The sequence below is a fragment of the Amblyraja radiata genome, chromosome 4, assembly GCF_010909765.2.
Source record: "Amblyraja radiata isolate CabotCenter1 chromosome 4, sAmbRad1.1.pri, whole genome shotgun sequence".
In the NCBI taxonomy this organism is placed as follows: Eukaryota; Metazoa; Chordata; class Chondrichthyes; order Rajiformes; family Rajidae; genus Amblyraja; species Amblyraja radiata.
In genome coordinates, this window is record NC_045959.1 from 30,508,430 (window position 1) to 30,531,457 (window position 23,028).

Genomic DNA, 23,028 nt, shown 5'->3' on the forward strand with positions numbered 1-23,028 from the left:
GTGCTGGAGTAACTCCCTGACCTGCTGAATTAGTCCAGCAATTTGTGTCTAAGGACAGACTTACTGGGGCTCTGGAAATGACAATGTTAAGGTATGCACATTGCGACAATCGTAATCACAGCGAGCCAATTGTATAAACTTGATGGAGAAGAGGTGATATCAATGCAGAGACAGAAGTGCAGAATATTGCAAAGACTAAAGATAAGTGGGTGGCACGGTGGCACAGCGGTAGAGTTGCTTTCTTACAGCTGCAGAGATCCAGGTTGGATCCTGCCTGCGGGTGCAGTCTGTACGGAGTTTGTACGTTCTCCCTGTGACCTGTGTGGGTTCCTCCAAAAAGCCAAAGATGTACAGGTTTGTAGGCTAATTGGTTTGGTATAACTGTAAATTGTCCCTAGTGTTTGTAGGACAGCATTAGTATGTGGGGATCACTGGTCGGCGTGGACTCAGAGGCCCTAAGGGGCTGGTTGCACACTGTATCGCTCAAACTAAAACGAGGATCCATCAGATTCAATGAATGATATATGACGATAATTAAGTCTGTTTCACGAGAGATGAGAAGGTTAAGATTTTACAGCTATTTTATTTAACATTTCCCATTGCAGATAACTTGACTTCACCATTAAGCTACTTTTGTCTCACTTCCAAAATATAGATGATCTTTGCACATGGTGTCAGTGTCCCAAAAGCCCTCAGATCCTTACAACAGGCTTAAGGTCAAAGGTCAAAAACTTTATTTGCCATTTGTGCTTACACACATAGGAACTCTTGTACGGTTGTTCAGAGAGTCAAGTCAAGTCAAATTAAAAAGACACACAGAAAGACACATAATCTATAAAAACATATACTTCTCTAGAAATAAAAAAGAAAGTGCCTAAAACCCTATATAAAGGGGAAAGTGAGAGCATTGTAAATTGCACAAACCCTATATAAAAGTGTCGATTGCATTGTAAATTACACAGGCCCAGGAGACAATATAATATGATATAATATGATATGCTATGAGGTAGGTCAGGACATCAGTTCATTTTGTTTTGGCCAAGAGTCTCACTGTGGCAGGGAAGAAGCTCTTAAAAAAGCGTGTTCTGTTTGTGGCGATGCTGTCCGCTCGTCTGTGCCTGAGGTTGTATGTGCAGTTTTTGTGTTTGAGCAGGGAGTGAGCTGGATGTAGTGCGTCTCTGATGATTCTCTCTGCTCTTTTTTGACAGCGCTGTGTGTAGATTGTGTCCATGGAGGGGAGTTCCGTTCTGATAATCCTCTCAGCAGTCTTTATGACTCTTTGCGGAGCCTTCCACTCTGTCTGTGTGGTGTTTCTTGAGCAATTGAAGTTCAACATACCTTTTAATCCCAGCATTGCCCCTGTACCTCCACTTTTCTGTCTAATTGGCTGGGGCAAATCTCCTCACACTCTAAGTGCAACAACCTTTAAAGGTTGAGATTCAAAAACGTTCTTTTGGAATCAATGTCATTATCACTCTGCAATTGACATGCAAGCTCTCAATTGCTCCCATCCCTGATAAAGTGAAATACCAAAGAAATCTTTCCTCTCTGGCAAACCACCCTTTACCCTCACCATTTGCTTTCTGTCCTGTGCCCACATCTCAAACCTCCTCCCCCCTGCCTCTTGCAAAGACCTATTCTCAATTTTTCCATCTCTACTGCATCTGCTTCCAAGGTGACTTTCCACTCTCAGACATCCGAGATGTCCTCTTTATTCAGTAAATATAGTTCTCCCTGCTGCCGTTGTGGATAGAGCCCTCAATCAATGTGTCCACGTCTCAGTCAGCCAAGGGAACTAATCCTTAACTAATCCACCCTTGTCTTGAAATTAAAATCACACATCCCTGAAACCATTGCAATAAGGATTAGTCAGGACTTATTTTTCAAAATGGTGTATTGGAATCGAATTTTCACTCGAGAAAGCAATTTATTGTCCTGTCTGAAAGAAAGCAGCTCTGATAATGCAGCAGATTTACTACTGCCTTAAATGTCGGCCAAGACTTTTGTGGTCACATTTCTGGATTGGGACTCAAACCTACACCCTTATGACTCAGATGAAGGAGTGCTACAACTGAGCCATTGCTGCAATTTCCTGAGCTCTTGGGAGTATTGAATTCGCTATATGTGAGGCTTCCTTTAATGAAAATGTTTACCCATGTCCTCTTAACCTTCCTGACTGATTATTTGTCATATTTTTTTCCTTAAAATCTGATTTCACTAACTACCAGAATATTGGCCAAAGATAACATTACAGTCTTACAGAGAAAACATGTAGCTGGAAGTATTCAGGACTGAATTTATATGATTTTCTACAGTGAAGGGGCAGGAGAATGGCTGTTACATTACTGAGCATTTACTTCAGAACACTAATCAAAATGAGGGATTTCAGAGAAAAAATACAGCAGCCTGAGAGGGCATTCATTTCTAAATCTAGATGAGGAAGTCAGGTTGCACTGTGACTTGTGAGGACCAATGTATGTTTCCAGCTTAAAAACCCAGTGCTCGATCTAGTTATAGTTGATGAAGAGGGACTTGGTGGAGTAAATTTCAGAGGAGAAATAAAAAGTTAAAACATAATTTTCATTTCTTTGTTTATACATGTTTTGGGGATCTGAATGTTACCAGCACGGCCAGCACTCATTGCCCACCCTGACCTTCCTTGGGATGGTGGTGGTGCTGCTTTCTTAGTGCCTCAAATGTCTCTGGATGCATTACAGCAGAATTATCAAAGAAAACTAAGAATCGCCTACATAAATAGAAATGAGCGTTAATGCTTCCTCAAAAGTCGTAAGATTTTGAGATGTGCTTAAAGAGGGAAGAGAGATTAAGAAGCACAGAAGCCACTGGTGAGAAGAAAAAAGGGAACAATTCCTGAGCATTGAATCTGAGCAGCGAAAGCTGCCTGGGTACGATGGAGTTCGTATAGAATGTTGATACCTCAAAAGATCAGAAAAGTAAAGGAGATAACAGATAATTATTTTTGTCTTCTCAGTAGTTAGTTGGGCAAGATCTCTGCTCATGCAGTACTGGATGTTGGATAGGAATTCTGATCATTTGGAAACTGTGAAGGAGATGAGATAGGCATTTGTGAGATTGAGTTGGAAGTTGTCAGTAAACAAGGGGAAATTAACCCCATGTTTCAGCACATAGATGGGTGGTGCTGTTGGTCTATTTTATCACTCAATATCAAGGCTGAAACAAAAAAATAAAAATAAAAGTGCTCAGTAGATCAATGATTTCAAAGGTTCAAAGGTTGTGACATCCTGGAGCCGTGGTCTCCGGTGAGAAAGTGGCCGATTCGGGCACTCCTAAGCCGCGGGAGTGTGTTCGACCGCCCCGACGTCGGAATTTCGATCATCCCGACGAGAGGGCCTGTACATCCGGCCGTCCGTAGCGACGACTACGGAGGGTTTATGTCCCTGACCGCAGATGAACAGGGGGAGGAGGACTGACTGAACCTTGTTGCCTTCCACCACAGTGAAGAATGCTGTGGTGGATGTTTATGTTAAATTCTATTGTGTATTGTGTGTTCTTTTTTTCAACTGTACCGCTGCATGGCAAATTCATTTCACTGTGCCTTGGTTGGTGCATGTGACGAATAAATTTGACTTTGACTGCAAAGGTCAGTTTATTGTCACATGCACCAATTAAGGTACAGTGAAACTCAAATTTAAAAACAGAGTCAAAGTTTTGGATCAACGACTATTGGTTTTTATCTCTTTAGACGATGCTTGGCCTGATGATTGCCTCCAGTGTTTTCTGTTTTGGTTTTCTAGCATCTGCAGCTATTGGCCCCAACATCAAGGCTAATTTGTACTAAATTCAAAAGATTCACAGTTGAAATTCTTCCGTTTAAGTTGTTAACCTCTTATGCTGAGGCTATGCCAATTTACGGATTTGTTACGGGAAAGCATCATTATAAGTCTCTCCATAATTCACTCAGCGTAGCATGTATTTCTATGAAATCAATTCTTATTGAGATCAGTTCTCATCCTCCTGAACTCCAGAGTGTGGACCCATTTTAATGAATATTTTCTCACAGTACATTTTATAATAAAAATTAAAACTGAAAATGGTGGAAGTGGGGAAAATGGCAGAGTATTTCCTGTGTATTTTAGATTTCCTGCAATTGTATATTTTTGGTTTCCGGATGTGGAATACTGCATATTGTCGTCACAATGGTCTTGTACATTTGTAATTAGACTTCTTTCATCTGATACAAAACTATCGAGGCAGCTTGAGCTACAATGCAAATGGGGAGAGGCTTCAAAGAGATCTGTATAAACTAAGTGAACAGACAGGAACATGGCGGGTGGAGTATATTACTTAAGAAAACATAGAAATGTGGGTTAATTTTTAAACGATGAGAGGCTGAAAGGTGCTGGTGTACAGAGAGACCTGGATATTGGAACTCACAAACCATTGGAAATTAACATCCAGCTTCTGCTAGGAACTGGTAAGGCAAATGGTCTATTGTCCTTTATTCATGCTTCAATTATATGGTGACATTATACTTTGAACATATTGATGTGGTCTCTGTACCAAATGAAGGAAATACAATATAAGCTAGGTTATCTGGAGAGCTTATGTCTTTTCTCTCGCCTGTTGGGTAATGCCGAATCCCAACCCACCGGTAAGTACTGTAGATTCTCCAAGTTTCAGATTGCTTGATTATCACACGGTGCAGAAGTAGAAATAAGCTCCAATTGAATAAGGGAGGACGTCAACTGGAATCTCCTATCCTCCAATCCTCTAAGGAATCCACACACGGTCCCTTAAATATTTTCAGTTTTAGTTATTTCATTATTGGTTCACATGGCAATATTTATTGCCCAGCAATCAAGAAATAATTGCAATGGAATTTATAGAACTTTACGAATAGTTTGATGCATTCAACTGTTTGAACACAAATTTGTCAGGCGGGTCTAATCAGATCTCTAAGTTTTAACAGTAATCACTTGGAAAGAGCTTCAGAGAACCAATCATGTCCTTCTGAAAACGTAGGTCTGACAACTTTGTGAAAAGTTCAAGTAAAATTTTAATTTCTCAATTCTAGTATAATTTTATGTCACTCAGCTGCTCTGCAGTTACTCCAACCGAGCCAGTGGTTCACCTTGCCTCCCTCTACCGAGGAGCATTATGTCACTGAGAAACACCTGAAGACAAACCTATGGGCTTTCTTCCAGTTCAAGGTTCTTACAATTAAAATTTCCTACCATTAGACAATCAGTGCAATCTTTTCTAAATTTTCAAAGAGTTTCAGCCTTAACTTTCATCCTCTGTCCTTATTCCCAGTCCAGTTAAAACTCAGTATTAATGGATAACTCGACAGACTCTACTTAAAACCTAATGCGCTAAACAATGACAAACCGGGCTTCTATCTTTCTTCTCTCAACAACTTTCCTGCTAGATTTTCGAGGAACTGCTTGGTAGAATATGCATTTCTTTCGTTCAAAAACATTAGCTATATATGTTGCAATGGAATGAAAAATAAAATGACACTCTCTCTAACTTCAATTCCCTTCTATTGGTATTAGTTTGTTGCTGTCACGTGTACTGAGATACAGTGAAAAGCTTTGTTTGCATGCTTCTATGATTCCTCTCAGATTTATCCAGAAGGTAAGTGAGCATGGGTGTGCTGATCTATTTTAAACTGATCATATGACCTTGCATCCCATCCGTGATCAAGCTCATCTGAATCATCTTCTTCAGTATAGTGGGGCTTTATCCCTTCAAGTCATAACTTCCAGGTACAACATTGCTCACAAGTCACTTGAGTTCCACACAGATTTACCCTGAGGGCTAAACCTTTGTGTACATTCCCTACCTACTTTCATTTGCTCCCAATCCTTTAACAAAACCATTTTTTAAATCTCTCAATGGCTTTGATACCCCTAGTCTCTGCCATCCGCAGCCTCTGGTCAAACCCTCTGCAACATCTAGATTACTCTGAAGAGTCCAGCTCTATGTTTAGTGGCAGAATCTTCGTATCCAGCAGTATGCCTCCACATTTACAAAACCTTCCTTTACATTTTTCCACTCGACTTTCTCTTTGTCACATCCCTAACATTTGGTATCGGTATCGGCTTATTATTGATACGTGTACTGAGACAGTGCAAAAGTTTTGTTTGCGTGCTATCCAGTCAAATCATATCAGAAATAAGTACAATTTTAGCCTTGCATAAGTACAGCAGGTAGTGCACAGAGAATATTGCAGAAGAATGCAGAATATATTAATGCAATATTAAAGTGTTAGTTAAGGAGTATGTGTAGATTAAAAAATGCAAGGTCTCCAATGAAGTAGGTTTTAAAATTGGGATTTCACCCTCATTTATGGGAAGATCGTTCAGTGATCTGATAACAGTGGGGAAGCAGCTGTTCTTGAATCTGCTGGTCAACTAAACATCCTCCATAATAATTCTCAACGCAGGTGCCACGCAAGGAAGCATTCTCAGCCCCTCATGATGCTCCCTGTATACTCAAGCCCATGCAGCCAAATTGTGCTCAAACTCTATTTACAAGTCTGTAAATGACACCACTGTAGTGGGTCAGATTTCAAACAATGATGAACTAAAGTACAAGAAGGCAATAGACAGCTAGAATTTAGTAACATGGTGTGAAGACACCAACCTCTCCCTCAATGTCGGCAATCTGAAGAAACTCGGTATTGACTTCATGATGCAAGGTGGAGTACACACCCCACTATCAGCATGAATGGTGCTGAAGGGGAGACGGTCGAGAGCTTCAAATTCTTAGGTGAAAATATGTACCAATACTTTATCCTGGACTAACCACTGAAGCTACGGCAGAAAGTACACCAATGGAGACTGGAATTTTCTGGGAAAAAAGTGCTGGAATAACTCAGCAGGTCAGGCACCATACATTCCCTCCACAGATGACACCTGACCCGCTGAGTTCCAGCAGCATTTTATTTTTTTGTTGAAGCACACGAACACTACTACTACCTCAGAAAGCAAAGGAAGTTGGGCATGTCTCCAACAAATCTTACGAACTTCTATGGATGCACCATGGAAAGCATCCTATTGGGATTCATCATAACTTGGTTTGGCAACAGCTCTGCACAGGACTGCTAGAGATTTCAGTGTTGTGGACGTAGCCTCCACCCTATTGACTCCACCTACACTTTATGCTGTCTTGGGAAAGCAGCCAACATAACCAAGGGTAATTTTCACCCAGATCATTTCTACTTATCCACTCTCCCGAAGATACATTTAGTTTTACCTGAAAATGTTTGGCTATGCATTTCTCTGCATTGCATAAAATGTAAAGTTAAAAGCAAATATATATATGAAGCATACCTGCAGTGTTGTTGGATCATGATCGACTGGAATGATGAGAATCACAAGGTCTGATTCTATACTTAGATATCCAAAAAGATCACACTGAGGCACTGATACGTGGAGTCGTAAAGTGTAAAGGATGTTGTGTACAGAAAATGGTCTTCCTTCATTTAGCTACAAGAACAAAAATGCTGAGTGAGACCAATCCATCATTCCGGTAATGGATAATAAATTAATTTTCTAATTAACCTGTGGTTATCAATCATATTTACTTCCTCCTTGTACAGTACAACTTTGATAAACCGCAATCTGGCTGTACAGAAATCCCAATGGTTCAATACCTACTCCAGGAGCAGGGAGGTTCTACTGCAGTTGTACAGGGTCTTGGTGAGACCACACCTGGAGTATTGCGTACAGTTTTGGTCTCCTAATCTGAGGAAAGACATTCTTGCCATAGAGGGAGTACAGAGAAGGTTCACCAGACTGATTCCTGGGATGTCAGGACTTTCATATGATGAAAGACTGGATAGACTCGGCTTGTACTCGCTAGAATTTAGAAGATTGAGGGGGGATCTTATAGAAACTTACAAAATTCTTAAGGGGTTGGACAGGCTAGATGCAGGAAGATTGTTCCCGATGTTGGGGAAGTCCAGAACAAGGGGTCACAGTTTAAGGATAAGGGGGAAATCTTTTAGGACCGAGATGAGGAAAACATTTTTCACACAGAGAGTGGTGAATCTCTGGAATTCTCTGCCTTAGAAGGTAGTTGAGGCCAGTACATTGGCTATATTTAAGAGGGAGTTAGATGTGGCCCTTATGGCTAAAGGGATCAGGGGGTATGGAGAGAAGGCAAGGTACAGGATTCTGAGTTGGATGATCAGCCATGATGATATTGAATGGCGGTGCAGGCTCGAAGGGCCAGATGGCCTACTCCTGCACCTATTTTCTATGTTTCCAATGGGTACTGTTTCCAACAATCCTTTTAAACTCACCGGGACCCACTGGTAAATCTATTACATTACTGTGTAACATTTTACAACAACACTTTCCTGGGCTCTGCCATTTATTGTGCAAGTTCTGCCTTGGTTCGACATACCAAAGTGCAACACCTCACATTTAAGAAATACATTTTATTTGCCATTCCTTGGCCCACCTTCCTACTGATCTAATGTTAGATAACTTGCAAACTTCGATATCCATTCTATCTGCTACACCATAAATTTACTAACATTGTTAACTACATTGTCATCCAAACTGTTAATATGGATAGCAAACAGCACCAACCCTTGTGGCAAATTGTACCTCTTATTCCACTTGTGTAGCCTACAACCCAACAGTGTGAATTCTAATTTCTAAATTTTCCAGTAATAACCCACTACACCCCCTGTCGTTCCCCTACCCCAGAGTGCACACATTTCTCCCTTCATCTCCCAACACCTTGTAGCCCTGCTTTTTTCCCCACCCTCCTTGCACTCCGATTCCCATTCCAAGTTCCATATTTCCCTTTAATCCTCCCTCCAACTTCACTTTTCACTCCTTATCTGACGTACTATTTTCTCCATTCCACTTTAAGCTTTTGTCACTTACTCCACCCGTCTGCCAACCACATCTTCCTCACCTGTAAAAAATCTATCTCTTGCCAGACTTTGTCCCACTCCCACCTGTCTTTTTCATCTTTCTCCTCCCCCATTCCACCAGTCTGAAAAACGGTTCCCATCCAAAACATCAACACTGTCCATTTCCTTCACAGGTGTTGCCTGACCCGCTGAGTTCCTCCAGCATTTTGATTTTTACTATGATAGAGTAAAATTGTTTTCTGTCTCAGTTATTGAAATTAATGAAAATGTTTCCCCATAACAGTAACGTTTAAAATCAATTGTATTAAAGGTTAGCACATTATCTAATTAAATTCCAAATTAAATTAAAACCATTTGTTTTAACTCTATATCTGGGAATTACCTTGGCAAGGCTGTCCAACTGATCTTTGCTCCATAAAACTCGCAGCATTCCAGCACATAATGGACAGCAGGCTCCTACATGGCGAATAAACATTACACCTTTGAGCCACTGTTATGCAAGCAGTATATTTTCCCCTCAGCCTCATATTCAAGCTTTTACAGTAAATTGTGCTTATTGAAGTGAATCAAAGTAATTCACTTTTATAAATTCATACCCAAGTATTATGAATTGCCTGAATAAAGTAGGGAGCAAATAACCGAGAAAGGAAAATGATCATCCCTAGTTTTAGTTTCAGCATGCGATCTTCCTGACAATTTCCCTCTGTGCATTACACTTGAATAGAATCCTTTTGACCAGGCTTTATCTTGAAAAATAAAACAGGCACAGATATTAGGAATTTGAGAAAAAGAAAATCATTCAGTAGATTGAAATGGAAAAAAATAAGAAAATCTGATCAAAAAATGTTCCTCCTACCAGGTGGAGTAACAGGTCTGCATCCATTGCTAGGCAGCGGTGAACATATGACACTTGTGCACTCCGGATGAGAATCATATTCGAGCCGAATGCTCACTGCTTGGCAAGGTCCAATATAGTCCACTGCCACACGATCAGAGTAGGCAGCACACACATTATCGTAGGTCTCACCATTATGACCACAAACTGGCTGCTGCTTACACACATCCTTCAGAGAAAACACAAACCAAGTGACATTGCATGATCTGTTTTAATATGAACATTTAGGTTTCCTCCTAAACCTAAAATCAATAATATTATTGAATTAACAAACAATTGCTTCACAATTCCTGTAAGTAATGACAGGCACTCAGTCTTAGTGAATCATCTGTGTTTACTCTTAGTGAGATTTTACTGGATCAGTTGCTGGAAGTGTTGGAAATAATGTCATAAGACGACAGGAGTATGGTATCTTTTTGAGCAAGCTTTTTGAGCAAGGTTTGCCATAGTTGATATTCCATTACTCAACCCTATTCCTAAAGCCCCTTCGTTTTCCCAGAAATCAATGACCAAGTCTCCACAGTCCTCCAAGGTAGAGGTTTACCTTGCCTTAATCTAGCCTACCAAGACCTTTCAGAATGTTGAATGTTTTGCTGAGATCTCCTCCCATTCTTCTGAACTTGAGAGAATACTGCCTCAGTCTCCCCATCCCTCCCAATGTCATTCTGCTCTCTGCAGTGTTTCCAAGTTCTGAAACTATCCTTCCTGTGAATTAGGTTGAATGAGTATAAAATGATCTGACAAGGTCTAAACAACAGATCAGATTCAAATGGAATAACTCAATGTCATAGAAGAGAAAGAAAGATTGAGATAAGTTTTTCAAAAAAGACATATGTATTAATATTCCATACGTAGCATTATTAATTTTCTTTGCCAAAAAGGTTAAATAGAAGAAAGTACCACCAAGTACATAATTATAAAAATATTCACACAATGTAACTTTCGCAGCAAGTTTACTATATCTAACTTTTAATGTACTTCAACAGATGCCAAAATGTTGTTTTTACAAAACCGGTGGAGGATACAAACGTTTCACATCCCAAGTTTAATCATGCATCTTCCTCAACCTGAAAATGGTGGTGCATTGGCAATAGGTACTGTTAGCTGCACTGTTAATTTTAATTTTCTGCCACTGTATTTAATCAATGTAATTTAAAAGAACAAATAATGAAAAATGGGTACACAAAATTACACCAGCATGCTGGGCGACATGGTGGCACAGCGGTAGAGTTGCTGCCTTGCAGCTTCAGAGACTCGTGTTTGATCTTGACTATGCGCGCATGTCTGTACTAAGTTTGTACATTCTCCCCGTGACCTGGGTGGGTTTATTCCAGGTGCTCCAGTTTCCTCCCACACTCTAAAGATAAACAGGTTTGTAGGTTAATTGGCTTGGTAAAATGGTAAATTGTCCCTAGTTTGCTTAGGGTACGGGGATCGCTGGTCGGCGTGGACTCGGTGGGCCAAAGGGCCTGTTTCCACACTGTGTCTCTAAACTAAACTCAGGTGAGCGCAAGATCATTGCATTCAGAGCAATAAGAATACAGGGTGTAGTGGAAATGGACTTGGCAGAATTTGCTAGGATCAGACAAGGTCTGAACAACAAAGAGCAGATTAGACTGAATAATTCAATGTCATAAAATGTATATAAATAATTATAACTACATTTTTTTGGAAAACCAAGGAGAAGTCTGAGTTGCACCAATAGGGAAACATACGAGAGAGAGAGAGAGTTGCTAAGGAAGCAGAAGAAAAACAAATGCAACCATCTTTGATTGAAACAATATAAACAAATTTAAAATAAACAGAGTTGACTATTAAAAACATATTTGGAAGAGACCGAAAACAATTGAGGAAACCTGACGTAACATGGAGACAAATCTCCCAAAAGTTGGGGAATGTAAGGAATGAGCAGAAGTGAATGGAATGGGGAGGAAACTGGGAATGAAATCCATTAGGCACTATTGCAGAAGGTTGAGCCAGATAAATTTGAATGTGAAGTTTCCTTCCAGCATTCAGATGTAGTGCATTACTAACCCCTCTCTAACCCCTCAGTCTCAGTTGGAAACATGACAAACGTATTTCAAATACACAGTTCCATGAACGGTATAAGCCTATGAGACATTTTTTAGAGTGGGAGATGTATTTATTCATACCTGGCATGCACCCACATAGGACAAAGTTTTGGAACTTTGGTACAGGGCACACCGATTGGAGTGTTCGACATTTTCAGTATCACAAACTGGTTCAATAGGAAGCAGCTCACACTTCACTGATCTCGAGATACACTCATACTGGTCACATTCAAGGATATCAATGCTGGTGAGACAAACTTTAGGTTTTGGAATACACCTTTAAAAAAAAGTTACCAAAGTAGACAATTAGATAATATTGTTATCATGTCACAAGTAAAGGTCACATTACAGATTATTGAAAAATAATAAATAAAACCATTAGTACAACCAGACTAACTGATGACAACAGCTCAGAAGCGTAGAGCATGTTTGAACCAACAAGTAGGAAAACTGGATGACTGAAAATTATTAAAACACAAAACAGGTGGCTATGACTGTCTGTAACTGAGCAGAGATGCGCACAGATTTTCACAGATCCGAGGAAGAAAGTGCTGGCATTAGAGAGGGTCCAGAGGAGGTTCCCGAGAATTATCCCAGGGATGATTAGGTTAACGTATGAGGAATGTTTGGTGGCTCTGGGCTTGTACTCACTGGAGTTTAGAAGGATGAGGGGGATCTCATTGAAACCTACCAAATAATTAAAGGCCTAGATAAAGTGAATGTGGAGAAGATGTTTCTGGTCTAGGACCAGAGGACCTAGTCTCAGTTTTAAAGAGCATACCTTTAGAATGGAGATAAGAAGGAATTTCTTAAGTCGGAGGGTGGGGACTTTGTGGAATTCATTGCCATGGAAGGCAATGAAGGCCAAGTCATTGGGTATTTTTAAAGTTGAGATTAATAACTTCTTGATTAATAAGGGCGTTAAGTTATGGGGTGAACTAGGAGAATGACAATGAGAGAGAAAAATAGATCTGCCATGATCGAATAGCAGAGTAGACTTGATGGTCCGAATGGCCACAATTTTCTGCTATGCCTTACTGCCCTATATGGGTCTTAAGGGCTGATGATGCAAATTGAAAAACACATACCAATCGCTAGCTGTCAAGATCTAATATCATATTCAATTAAGGGCGCGATAAATTTGAACATACACCTATTCATATAAAATGTTGGTACCTTTGACTTTTGGAACATTGATGAGAAATGCATGGGTCTTTTAATGCACAGGATCCAAATTCAAACTGATTATCCTTCAGTCCGACACATCGTGCAATACAAGCACTTGGATACGTACGTCCATTGTGGGCACAAACTGGTACAAACTGATCAGCACAATTACAGGGAAGACCTACAAAAGACATTTATAAATAACTTACTTGGAAATACTCTGCAATTTTTATGAATAATACAAGCGTATGAATAATTTCAGCAACTTGGTATTCTTGTGTTCCTGAATAGAGAATTTGTCACCCAGTTTTCAGCCATGCATGTCAGCTTACCTAAACATTTGGATATTAACTATCCGAGATCACGAGGCACGCAGTAAATGAGCAATTTTGAAGAGAAGAACAGGTAAAGATCAGACATATCCACACGTCAGGTAGAAGATGGAGAAAAGCAAGCACCTGCCTGAATGGGTAAAGATAAATGTACAGACGCTCCCCGACTTGCGTAATGGTCACTTTCCATGGATCCTTGCTTAAGTGGAATGTTATGCAAGTCGGAAACAGAAGTGCTACTGAATACAAGTAAATTTATTATCTGGCATGGAAACCACAGAGCAGCTCCAACGTGGATCCCACGTGGGCTTCAGTGGGCTTAACAAATTGCTTACATTAGTGCAAGTTTACACAAGTCACCTATTGCACAAGTTGGGGAGTTCCTGTATAATGAAACAAAAGAAAATCATGATAATTGTCAGTTGTAATTCAGCAGAAAATCAATGTGAATGCAGAGATGCAGAAGAAAATGGCAAAAAAGTTCAAAGCAAGTATATGAGAAACCAATAGCTAATAATAAAGAAGGATGTCAAAGCACAAAGCGTAAAGAAACAGATCCAGATAGGATGGGGCTGACGAGGAATAAAAGAGCAAAATCTTTCTGTGGAAGAGACAAGATGAGCATTATGCTGAAATTGGGCAGGGAAGAGTGGAGGAACAGAACAATTGTGGAAAGTAGAAATTGTAGGGTGTAGTGGTGGGTACATTAAACCAAATTACTTGCAGGCATAATGGGGTCAATGTCCATTTTATGGTTCTATTTGGCTAGACAAGAGAAACTGCTATTATTCTTCTTTAAGCTTTGAAAGTTAATGGAAGAATCAAAAATGAGTGAAAGAGAAGAGAAGATAAAATTACTTCTTTTGACAACTGGTAACTAAATATCATAGATTTTAGGAATGCTGGTTGAAATTGACGAGATTTTGTTTTATACACGTTATGATGGTGCAGTAGATTTCAAGTCGTCAAATTTGTCACATGCACAAGTATGATGAGGTATAAGTACAATTAAAATCTTGCTTGCAGCAGCATCACTGGCACACAGACTCGGTCAAATACACAAAAACAGAAATGATACAGAATTTGCACAACATTTTACATAACAGTAAAAAGAAAAAAAGACGGCATAAAAAATGCCATTGAAGCAAAATGCAATTAAAAACAAAACAAGTCCATGATAGTCCAAAAAGTGGTCCATAATGTTTCATTCTTGAGGTAGGATTAAAGTTGTGCAGGTTGGTTCAAGAACTTTAGTTGTAGGAAAATAGCTGTTCCTGAACCTGTTTGGTGTGGGACTTCAGGCTTCTGTACCTCCTGTCCAATGATAGCACCCAGAAGAGGGCATAGCCTGGATAATGAGATCCTTGACAACAGATGCCTCCATCTTGAGTCAGCACTTCATTGTCGATGCTTTTGATGGCGGGGAGGCTGTGCCTATGAGGGACTGGGACAAGTGCATCCCTCTCTACAGCTTCTTATGTTCATGTGCATTGATATTGCTGTACTGAGCCACAATACAATTAGTTAGGATACTAAGGAAGACACAAACAATCTCCTGGAAATAGTAGGGTACCGAGGATCTAGTGGGAGGGAGGAACTGAAGGGAATCCACATTAGTCAGGAAATTGTGTTGGGTAAACTGTTAGGATTGAAGGCAGATACATCCACAGGGCCTGGTGGTCTGCATCCCAGAGTATTCAAGGAGGTGGCCCTAGAAAATGTGGATGCATTGCGGATCATTTTCCAATGTTCTCAACACTGGGTCAGTTAGTGTGGACTGGAGGGTAGCCAATGTAACTCCACTTTTTAAGAAAGGAGGGAGAAAGAAAACAGGGAATTATAGACCAGTTAGCCCGACATCAGTAGCGGGAAAGATTCTGGAGTCGATTATTAAAGATGTTATAGCAGCGCATTTGGTAAGTAGTGACAGGATCGGTCAAAGTCAGCATGGATTTATGAAGGGGAAGTCATGCTTGACTAATCTTCTGGAATTTTTTTAAGATGTAACAAGTAGAATGGATCATGTGCGGAAATCCAGTGGGGGGGGGGGGGGGGGGGTGAGGACAAACATCCCTCCCTTGCTTTGAGAGGTGGGGGATTCCCCCCCCCCCCCCCCCAATGTTTTGTAATCCGGATTTTGAAATTCGGTGAAAAAAATATCTATTAAAATCTCTGCTTTCCGCAAGATAGTGGGGGTATCACTGTTAAGCGCTTATAAAATGTCTCCATTAATATTGTATTAAAACGATGTGTCGCCAATTGTGTTTTGAGCTTCAAATATTACTGAAGGTATTCACGGAGAATTTCTTAAAGCTGTCTGATGCGGGTACAATTACCATTTGAACTAATTGGATGTATTGGTGGATGGGAAAGATTTAAACGGGTATCGGATTTAAATGGGTCAGGTCATTAAGGGCTCCGGTCGAACGGGTTTCCTGGCTGGTTTACAGGTAAGTCCCTCATTCACAGTCACTCACGTTATTTAGTATTTTTTTTCTATCTCCCTCTCTCCCCTCCAAGGTTGGTTCTTCTGTTTGCCTTTATTTGCTTCAGTTTTATTTGTTTAAGTGTTATTTATCACATTGTAGCTTTTGAAAGATTCAAGCCGGTATCAGATTTTTCTAAGGGCTGAATCGGCCCGTTCGCGGGGCCTTTCATTTTATTCTATTTGATCTTATTTGATTGTGCACGCCAGGTTGATTGAATTCGTCGAAACAGGGCGGACCACATGAAGGTTGCATTTCCCACCTCACGGGTCCTTTTCAGAATGGAAGGCGATGACTAGTGGGGTGCAGCAAGGCTCAGTGCTGGGACCCCAGTTATCTACAATACATATTAACAATTTAGACGAGGGAAGTAAATGTGACATCTCCAAGTTTGCGGATGACACAAAGCTGGGTGACAGTGTGAACTGCGAGGAGGATGCTTTGAGGCTGCAGGGTGACTTGGATAGGTTGGGTGAGTGAGCAGATGCATGGCAATTGTAGTTTAATGTGGATAAATGTGAGGTTATTTACTTTGGTGGCAAAAACAGGAAGGCAGATTATTATCTGAATGGTGTCAAGTTGGGAAAAGGGGAAGTACAACGGGATCCTGGGTCCTTGTTCATCAGTCACTGAAAGTAAGAATGCAGGTACAGCAGGCAGTGAAGAAAGCGAATGGCATGTTGGCCTTCATAACAAGAGGAGTTGAGTATAGGAGCAAAGAGGTCCTTCTGCAGTTGTACAGGGCCCTAGTGAGACCACACCTGGAGTATTGTGTGCAGTTTTGGTCTCCTAATTTGAGGAAGTGATGAAGCTGAATTTTAGTTTAAAATATAAGAAGATATTAAATTGGCTTCTGGGCTAGCTTACAGCTTATATTTAGTCTCAAATTAGGCTTGCCTCAGGTTGCAGTGTGTGGGATAATAAACACCATAACATTGTCTCCCAAGGGACAAGCAGAGAGAAACAGCTAGTCACATCTTTGAAGTAAGATGCCATAAACCAAATGGCCTATGTTTATGAAGGACCAAATGACAGAGAGGAAGCAGCGAGAGCTAGGGTGATCTCTGTGAAGATAAAATGTCGTAAACCAAATGGCCAATGTTATCTTGTACTATGTAAACGAAAGGCCTTTGATGTGATGCATTCTGTGGAAACCTTTTCCTGTACCTCTGACCATGACTAATGTCTGTGAAATGTGCTAAGGGGACAAAAAAACCCTATTTAAGGCAATGTAATTCTGTTGTTCAGAGAGGTGAACGGAGGACGGTCAAGTGTCTGTAATGGTCACTTGACTGGAGTTCTCCCTCCCTTCCATCGGCCGATAATAAGTAAAGTTGTGAACTGGTCTACCAAACAGTTTGTGTGGTGTCTGTTTATTAAGAAGCGAACCTGGTTTAGTAGTTATAAAAGTAGCTTTTTCATTGGCGTAGTCGGCAGGATGACAAACTTCTTAAAGCGATACACAACTTTGCTCATTGCTTCAAATTTCACACATTCCACATAAAACATTGTTTTACAAGCAGTACATATACAAAAACATTGTTTTACCAGCAGTATATCTACAAAAACATTGTTTTACCAGCAGTATATAATATTTTATCTTCAAAGACGTCTCTTTGTAATTTACTTTCCCTTTTTCTGACAAGACTTCTGTTTACCAAAATCTTGGTTACCTAAACCTAATTGGACATTGATCCAGATCATGATTAGTCAGACTCCCCTTGACTTTTCAGTCTCCCTAGCTCTTTCCTCATTTCTCCATCAAATTTCCCTTCATCCCCAATTTTTTTTATAACATGGTTGCCTGTCAGAAAAAGGATTTACCTCCGGGGTAATTTTGTTTTGCAATCCCCATTTACTCTTTCCACCATCCCAGATGCCTGTGGGTGGTGTACACAGTGAAATTGCTGTTGAATATTACAATGTGCACATTTTTCCTTATTAATAGTGGCAATAAAATGAAGACCATTGTCTGAGCTTATGACATTAGGTAGGCCAAACCTGGGAATAACTTCTCTTAACAACAATGTTACCATAGTTTCAGCAGTATTATTAGTGGTTGGTAGAGCTTCACTCCACCTGCTAAATAAATCTAAAATCACTAAGCAATATTTATAACACTGGGCCCTTGGTATTTCAATAAAATCAATCTGTATGCATTCAAACGGTCATGATGGCATTGGCGTCACCGCTGAGGGTATCTTAATTGATTTGCCTGGATTACTTTGTTGGCAAATTTTACATTCATAGGCCTGCCACCACATTTCCTTTGTTATCCTATCATTCCCTCCTTACCAGCATGGGTAAGACGGGTAAAAATGTAGTGTACACCAACTTGTCCAAGCGGGGTGTGCTGAATCAATGGCACAGCCCTCTTGTTTCCATAGTTATATTATATATAAGAGGCGTCCCTCTGTAATGTACATACCTCCTTCATGTTTGGCAGGACCGTTCTATCTGCTAGCATCTGTTTACGTGCTGTCACTATGCATTTGGATGTACAGGCTGCTTGCTTGGATACATTATCAGCAACTCATTGCCTTTTGCTATAGGGTCCCCAGCACCAGTGTGTGCAGTACATTTAACAATGACCAGCTGTTCTGGTAGCATCAATGCGTTAAACAAATTACGCACAGAAAGGCATTCCCGTGCTCCCAATCCTGGGGAGCTTTGTAAGGTCAGAACTTCAAGGTATAGGGATGTTACTGACGGAACTGTCCCAGGTAAAGATGCCATTGCTACTGGTAGGGCATAGGGAGGTGGACATCTCCCAAGATGATCTAACTCCTCATCTTCATTACCAAATAGGGTCGTCGTGCCAGACATGAAGTCTCCTCCAGAGGATTTACCAGTACTGGGTTTATTTTTTACTAATCATCACCTGTTTCTCACCTCCTGTCTGTCTTTTAATTATTTCCTCTTGTTCCTCTGCCCACTGGCATTCTAGTTGCAATACGTTCCATCCTTTCCGAGTGCTATCCTTGTTTCTTAACTCTATCCCCTTCTTACATACAGCATCCATCCAACTTCAACCTCTATACTCTCCTCATGCTTCTTCACTGCTTCTGCTTCCCATGTTTTAATTCCTTTCTTCCATTTCTTTCCTGCCTTCCTTTCCCATATAAATGTCTCTACATTCCATATTCCCCCTACTGGTCAGGCTTCATCCCCTAACCGTTTGGTCAACTTGTAACTTAACATTCTAAATTTCTTATTATACTTAGGATTCAAATAACACTTATGTTGGACTGTTATCCAGAGCATTCCCCATAGATAGATAGGAAGGAAGAGAAAAAGAAAGCAGACTTCTTAATTCCGAATCGTTCCAAATATATCAACCAGGCCGACTCGCTACTCGAGACCCCAGTTTCTCAATTTGGCTGACTTTTTAACCCTTTAATATACGACCCAAGTGTCTCAACGAAGCAGACCCACTAACCGGGACCCCTGTTTCTCAACCTGGCAGACTTCTTAAATCTTTAATATACAACGCCACTTATTTCTGAATCCGACAACTCTTCAGATGTCTCAATAAGCCAGACGCACACCTCAACCCCCCATTCTCAACCCGACAAATCACGGATGTCTCAATGAGGCCTATGAGCCCTTAGTAGAGATAGAGAAAAAGAGAAAACAAAGAGAGATAGAAAGAGAAACCGCTCAAGTCCTTCTTAAAAATATACACAATTCCTTCTTAAAAATACATACACAATTCTGTCTTAAAAATACATACACAATCCCTTCTTAAAAAAAAAATATAAAGCCCAACTGGTCTTACCTTTGTCTGTTTCTAAGAACCTCGGCAGGGAACCAATTCAATGTCTGATGAAGGATCACAGATGTTCCCGGGAGTTTCTAGGGAGTCGGACTTACAAGGGGGCCGATAGAGCTCAGTTATCTCCCTTCCAATCCCGGCAACCTCCGCAACCTCTTGCACAGTCAGCCGTTGATGTGGTCCCAGCGAGGCCTGCATAACTGCCGACTACGCCAATGAAAAAGCTACTTTTATAACTACTAAACCAGGTTCGCTTCTTAATAAACAGACACCACACAAACTGTTTGGTAGACCAGTTCACAACTTTACTTATTATCGGCCGATGGAAGGGAGGGAGAACTCCAGTCAAGTGACCATTACAGACACTTGACCGTCCTCCGTTCACCTCTCTGAACAACAGAATTACATTGCCTTAAATAGGGTTTTTTTGTCCCCTTAGCACATTTCACAGACATTAGTCATGGTCAGAGGTACAGGAAAAGGTTTCCACAGAATGCATCACATCAAAGGCCTTTCGTTTACATAGTACAAGATAACATTGGCCATTTGGTTTACGACATTTTATCTTCACAGAGATCACCCTAGCTCTCGCTGCTTCCTCTCTGTCATTTGGTCCTTCATAAACATAGGCCATTTGGTTTATGGCATCTTACTTCAAAGATGTGACTAGCTGTTTCTCTCTGCTTGTCCCTTGGGAGACAATGTTATGGTGTTTATTATCCCACACACTGCAACCTGAGGCAAGCCTAATTTGAGACTAAATATAAGCTGTAAGCTAGCCCAGAAGCCAATTTAATATCTTCTTATATTTTTAACTAAAATTCAGCTTCATCATTCCATCCTTTTATCAAAATTTTGATAACAACTACAGTCCTTGCTGAGTACATACGAAAGACCATAAGCATCTCATCAGACAAATTAATAGTACACTAGTAACACAATCAAATGTATCCAATCTCATTGTCACAAGATTGATACAGGAAAAGCTGCTGTGTCCACCCCCTGGAGAGTGGGGGGGGGAAGCCACCGACAGGCCCTGGGCAATTAACTAATTATGTATGGTCGACAATTAACCCATGTCTTGCCAGATCTACATTCCCAGGTTGGAGGAGTTTTTGCTGGAAACCAGTGACCAAGGCCATAAAAGCTATACGATGATGGTGCTGGGACAAGAAGAAATTGAGACTGTGTTAAAAGAAACAACCAAGAGTTGCTAACAACATGAACTGCTGTAAAGATTGAAGATCATCGTCGCTGGATACATTTGATTGACTGTGAACAGTTTGTGGAAACAAGGACGATGGGCTATCGATGCTCCCTTTATTCTGGGGTGGCCCAGCCCACATGGACTGAACTTTCTTCAGACTGGCAAGCTTGTGGACTAACCCACATTTAAAGGATGGTACACACCTCCTTTTAAACAAGATTGAAGTCAAACATGACAAGCGCAGCAAAGATACCCTGACTACAGACAGTAAGAGGTCTGCAAAGGCCAGTTAAATCTACCTGTTTTTGCCACAACCAAGGCACTGGTGTATTTTTAGGAAACAGTATATTTGTGACAGGCATTGTTATGTTGCAAATGCAGTGCCACACAAGAGAAGCATGAACCAGTTACACCAGCACACGGGGAATTCCAAGCGAAGCCGAATAAAGGCTGAGCAATTTTAATGATCCTTTTCCTGTCCTATGGTAGTATCTTAGTGTCACGTCCGGGGGAGGTTGGTGGCCATTTAAAATGTTTGGAGGGACTTGTGGAACGATTGTCCACTATGAAATAATTGTGTTACTAGTGTACTATTAATTTGTCTGATGAGATGCTTATGGTCTTTCGTATGTACTCAGCAAGGACTGTAGTTGTTATCAAAATTTTGATAAAAGGATGGAATGATGAAGCTGAATTTTAGTTAAAAATATAAGAAGATATTAAATTGGCTTCTGGGCTAGCTTACAGCTTATATTTAGTCTCAAATTAGGCTTGCCTCAGGTTGCAGTGTGTGGGATAATAAACACCATAACATTGTCTCCCAAGGGACAAGCAGAGAGAAACAGCTAGTCACATCTTTGAAGTAAGATGCCATAAACCAAATGGCCTATGTTTATGAAGGACCAAATGACAGAGAGGAAGCAGCGAGAGCTAGGGTGATCTCTGTGAAGATAAAATGTCGTAAACCAAATGGCCAATGTTATCTTGTACTATGTAAACGAAAGGCCTTTGATGTGATGCATTCTGTGGAAACCTTTTCCTGTACCTCTGACCATGACTAATGTCTGTGAAATGTGCTAAGGGGACAAAAAAACCCTATTTAAGGCAATGTAATTCTGTTGTTCAGAGAGGTGAACGGAGGACGGTCAAGTGTCTGTAATGGTCACTTGACTGGAGTTCTCCCTCCCTTCCATCGGCCGATAATAAGTAAAGTTGTGAACTGGTCTACCAAACAGTTTGTGTGGTGTCTGTTTATTAAGAAGCGAACCTGGTTTAGTAGTTATAAAAGTAGCTTTTTCAGAAGGACATTCTTCCTATTGAGGGAGTGCAGCGTAGGTTAACAAGTTTAATTCCCGGGATGACGGGACTGTCATATGTTGATAGAATGGACCGGCTGGACTTGTACACTCTGGAATTTAGGACGAGAGAGGATCTTATTGAAACAGATAAGATTGTTAAGGGTTTGGACACGCTAGAACCAGGGAACATGTTCCCAATGTTTGGGGAGTCCAGAACCAGGGGCCACAGTTTAAGATTAAGGGGTAAGCCATTTGGAACAGAGATGAGGAAATACTTTTTCACACAGATTTGTGAGTGTGGAATTCTCTGCCTCAGACGGTGGTGGAGGCCGGTTCTCTGGATTCTTTCAATAGAGAGTTAGATAGGGCTCTTAATGATAGCGGAGTCAAGGGATATGGAGAGAAGGCAAGAACGGGGTACTGATTGTGGATGATTAGCCATGATCAAATTGAATGGCGGTGCTGGCTCGAAGGGCTCCTGGTGTACTCCTGCACCTATTGTCTATTGTTTCGATGGCATTGGAGCTGTGCCTAGCCACACAGTTATGATTGTAAAAAGATTAGAAAAAGGGCTAAGCACACAGAGCTGAGTTGATAGTGAGGAGGAGATGCAGTTGCCGATCCACACTGATTGAGGTTTGCATGATTAAGTAGTCGTTGTTTTTTTATAAATGGATAGTTTGAAGACGACAGAAAATTAAAGACACCTGGAAAAAAAACAAGGTTGGAAATATAATTTTAGTTGTTCGAGCCTGGACCCAGATCTGCTTTCTGTGCTGTGAGTGCACACAATTCTGCAACATGCTGGCATCAGGTGGCTGTTTCATCCATTAAACACAGGAAGAGTTATTATTAGAACAAAGCAATTTCCCAAGAATTTCCCTTAAGGGTAATTAAGTATTTATTTTATGGTCTTCA

At 40.7% G+C, this 23,028-nt stretch overlaps 1 protein-coding gene across 2 annotated transcripts in view; it reads right to left on the reverse strand.

Annotated features, from left to right (window-relative positions):
* The window catches only part of reck (reversion inducing cysteine rich protein with kazal motifs), a 148,450-nt gene that overhangs the window by 5,318 nt on the left and 120,104 nt on the right, over positions 1 to 23,028 (reverse strand). For both annotated transcript variants that reach the window (XM_033019186.1, XM_033019185.1), the window contains exons 19-23: positions 13,022 to 13,193; positions 11,927 to 12,122; positions 9,735 to 9,942; positions 9,261 to 9,334; positions 7,320 to 7,475 (exon numbers count right to left, since the gene is read on the reverse strand). In XM_033019186.1, coding sequence (XP_032875077.1) covers positions 7,320 to 7,475; positions 9,261 to 9,334; positions 9,735 to 9,942; positions 11,927 to 12,122; positions 13,022 to 13,193 — 806 coding nt within the window. The remainder of the gene's footprint in view (positions 1 to 7,319; positions 7,476 to 9,260; positions 9,335 to 9,734; positions 9,943 to 11,926; positions 12,123 to 13,021; positions 13,194 to 23,028) is intronic.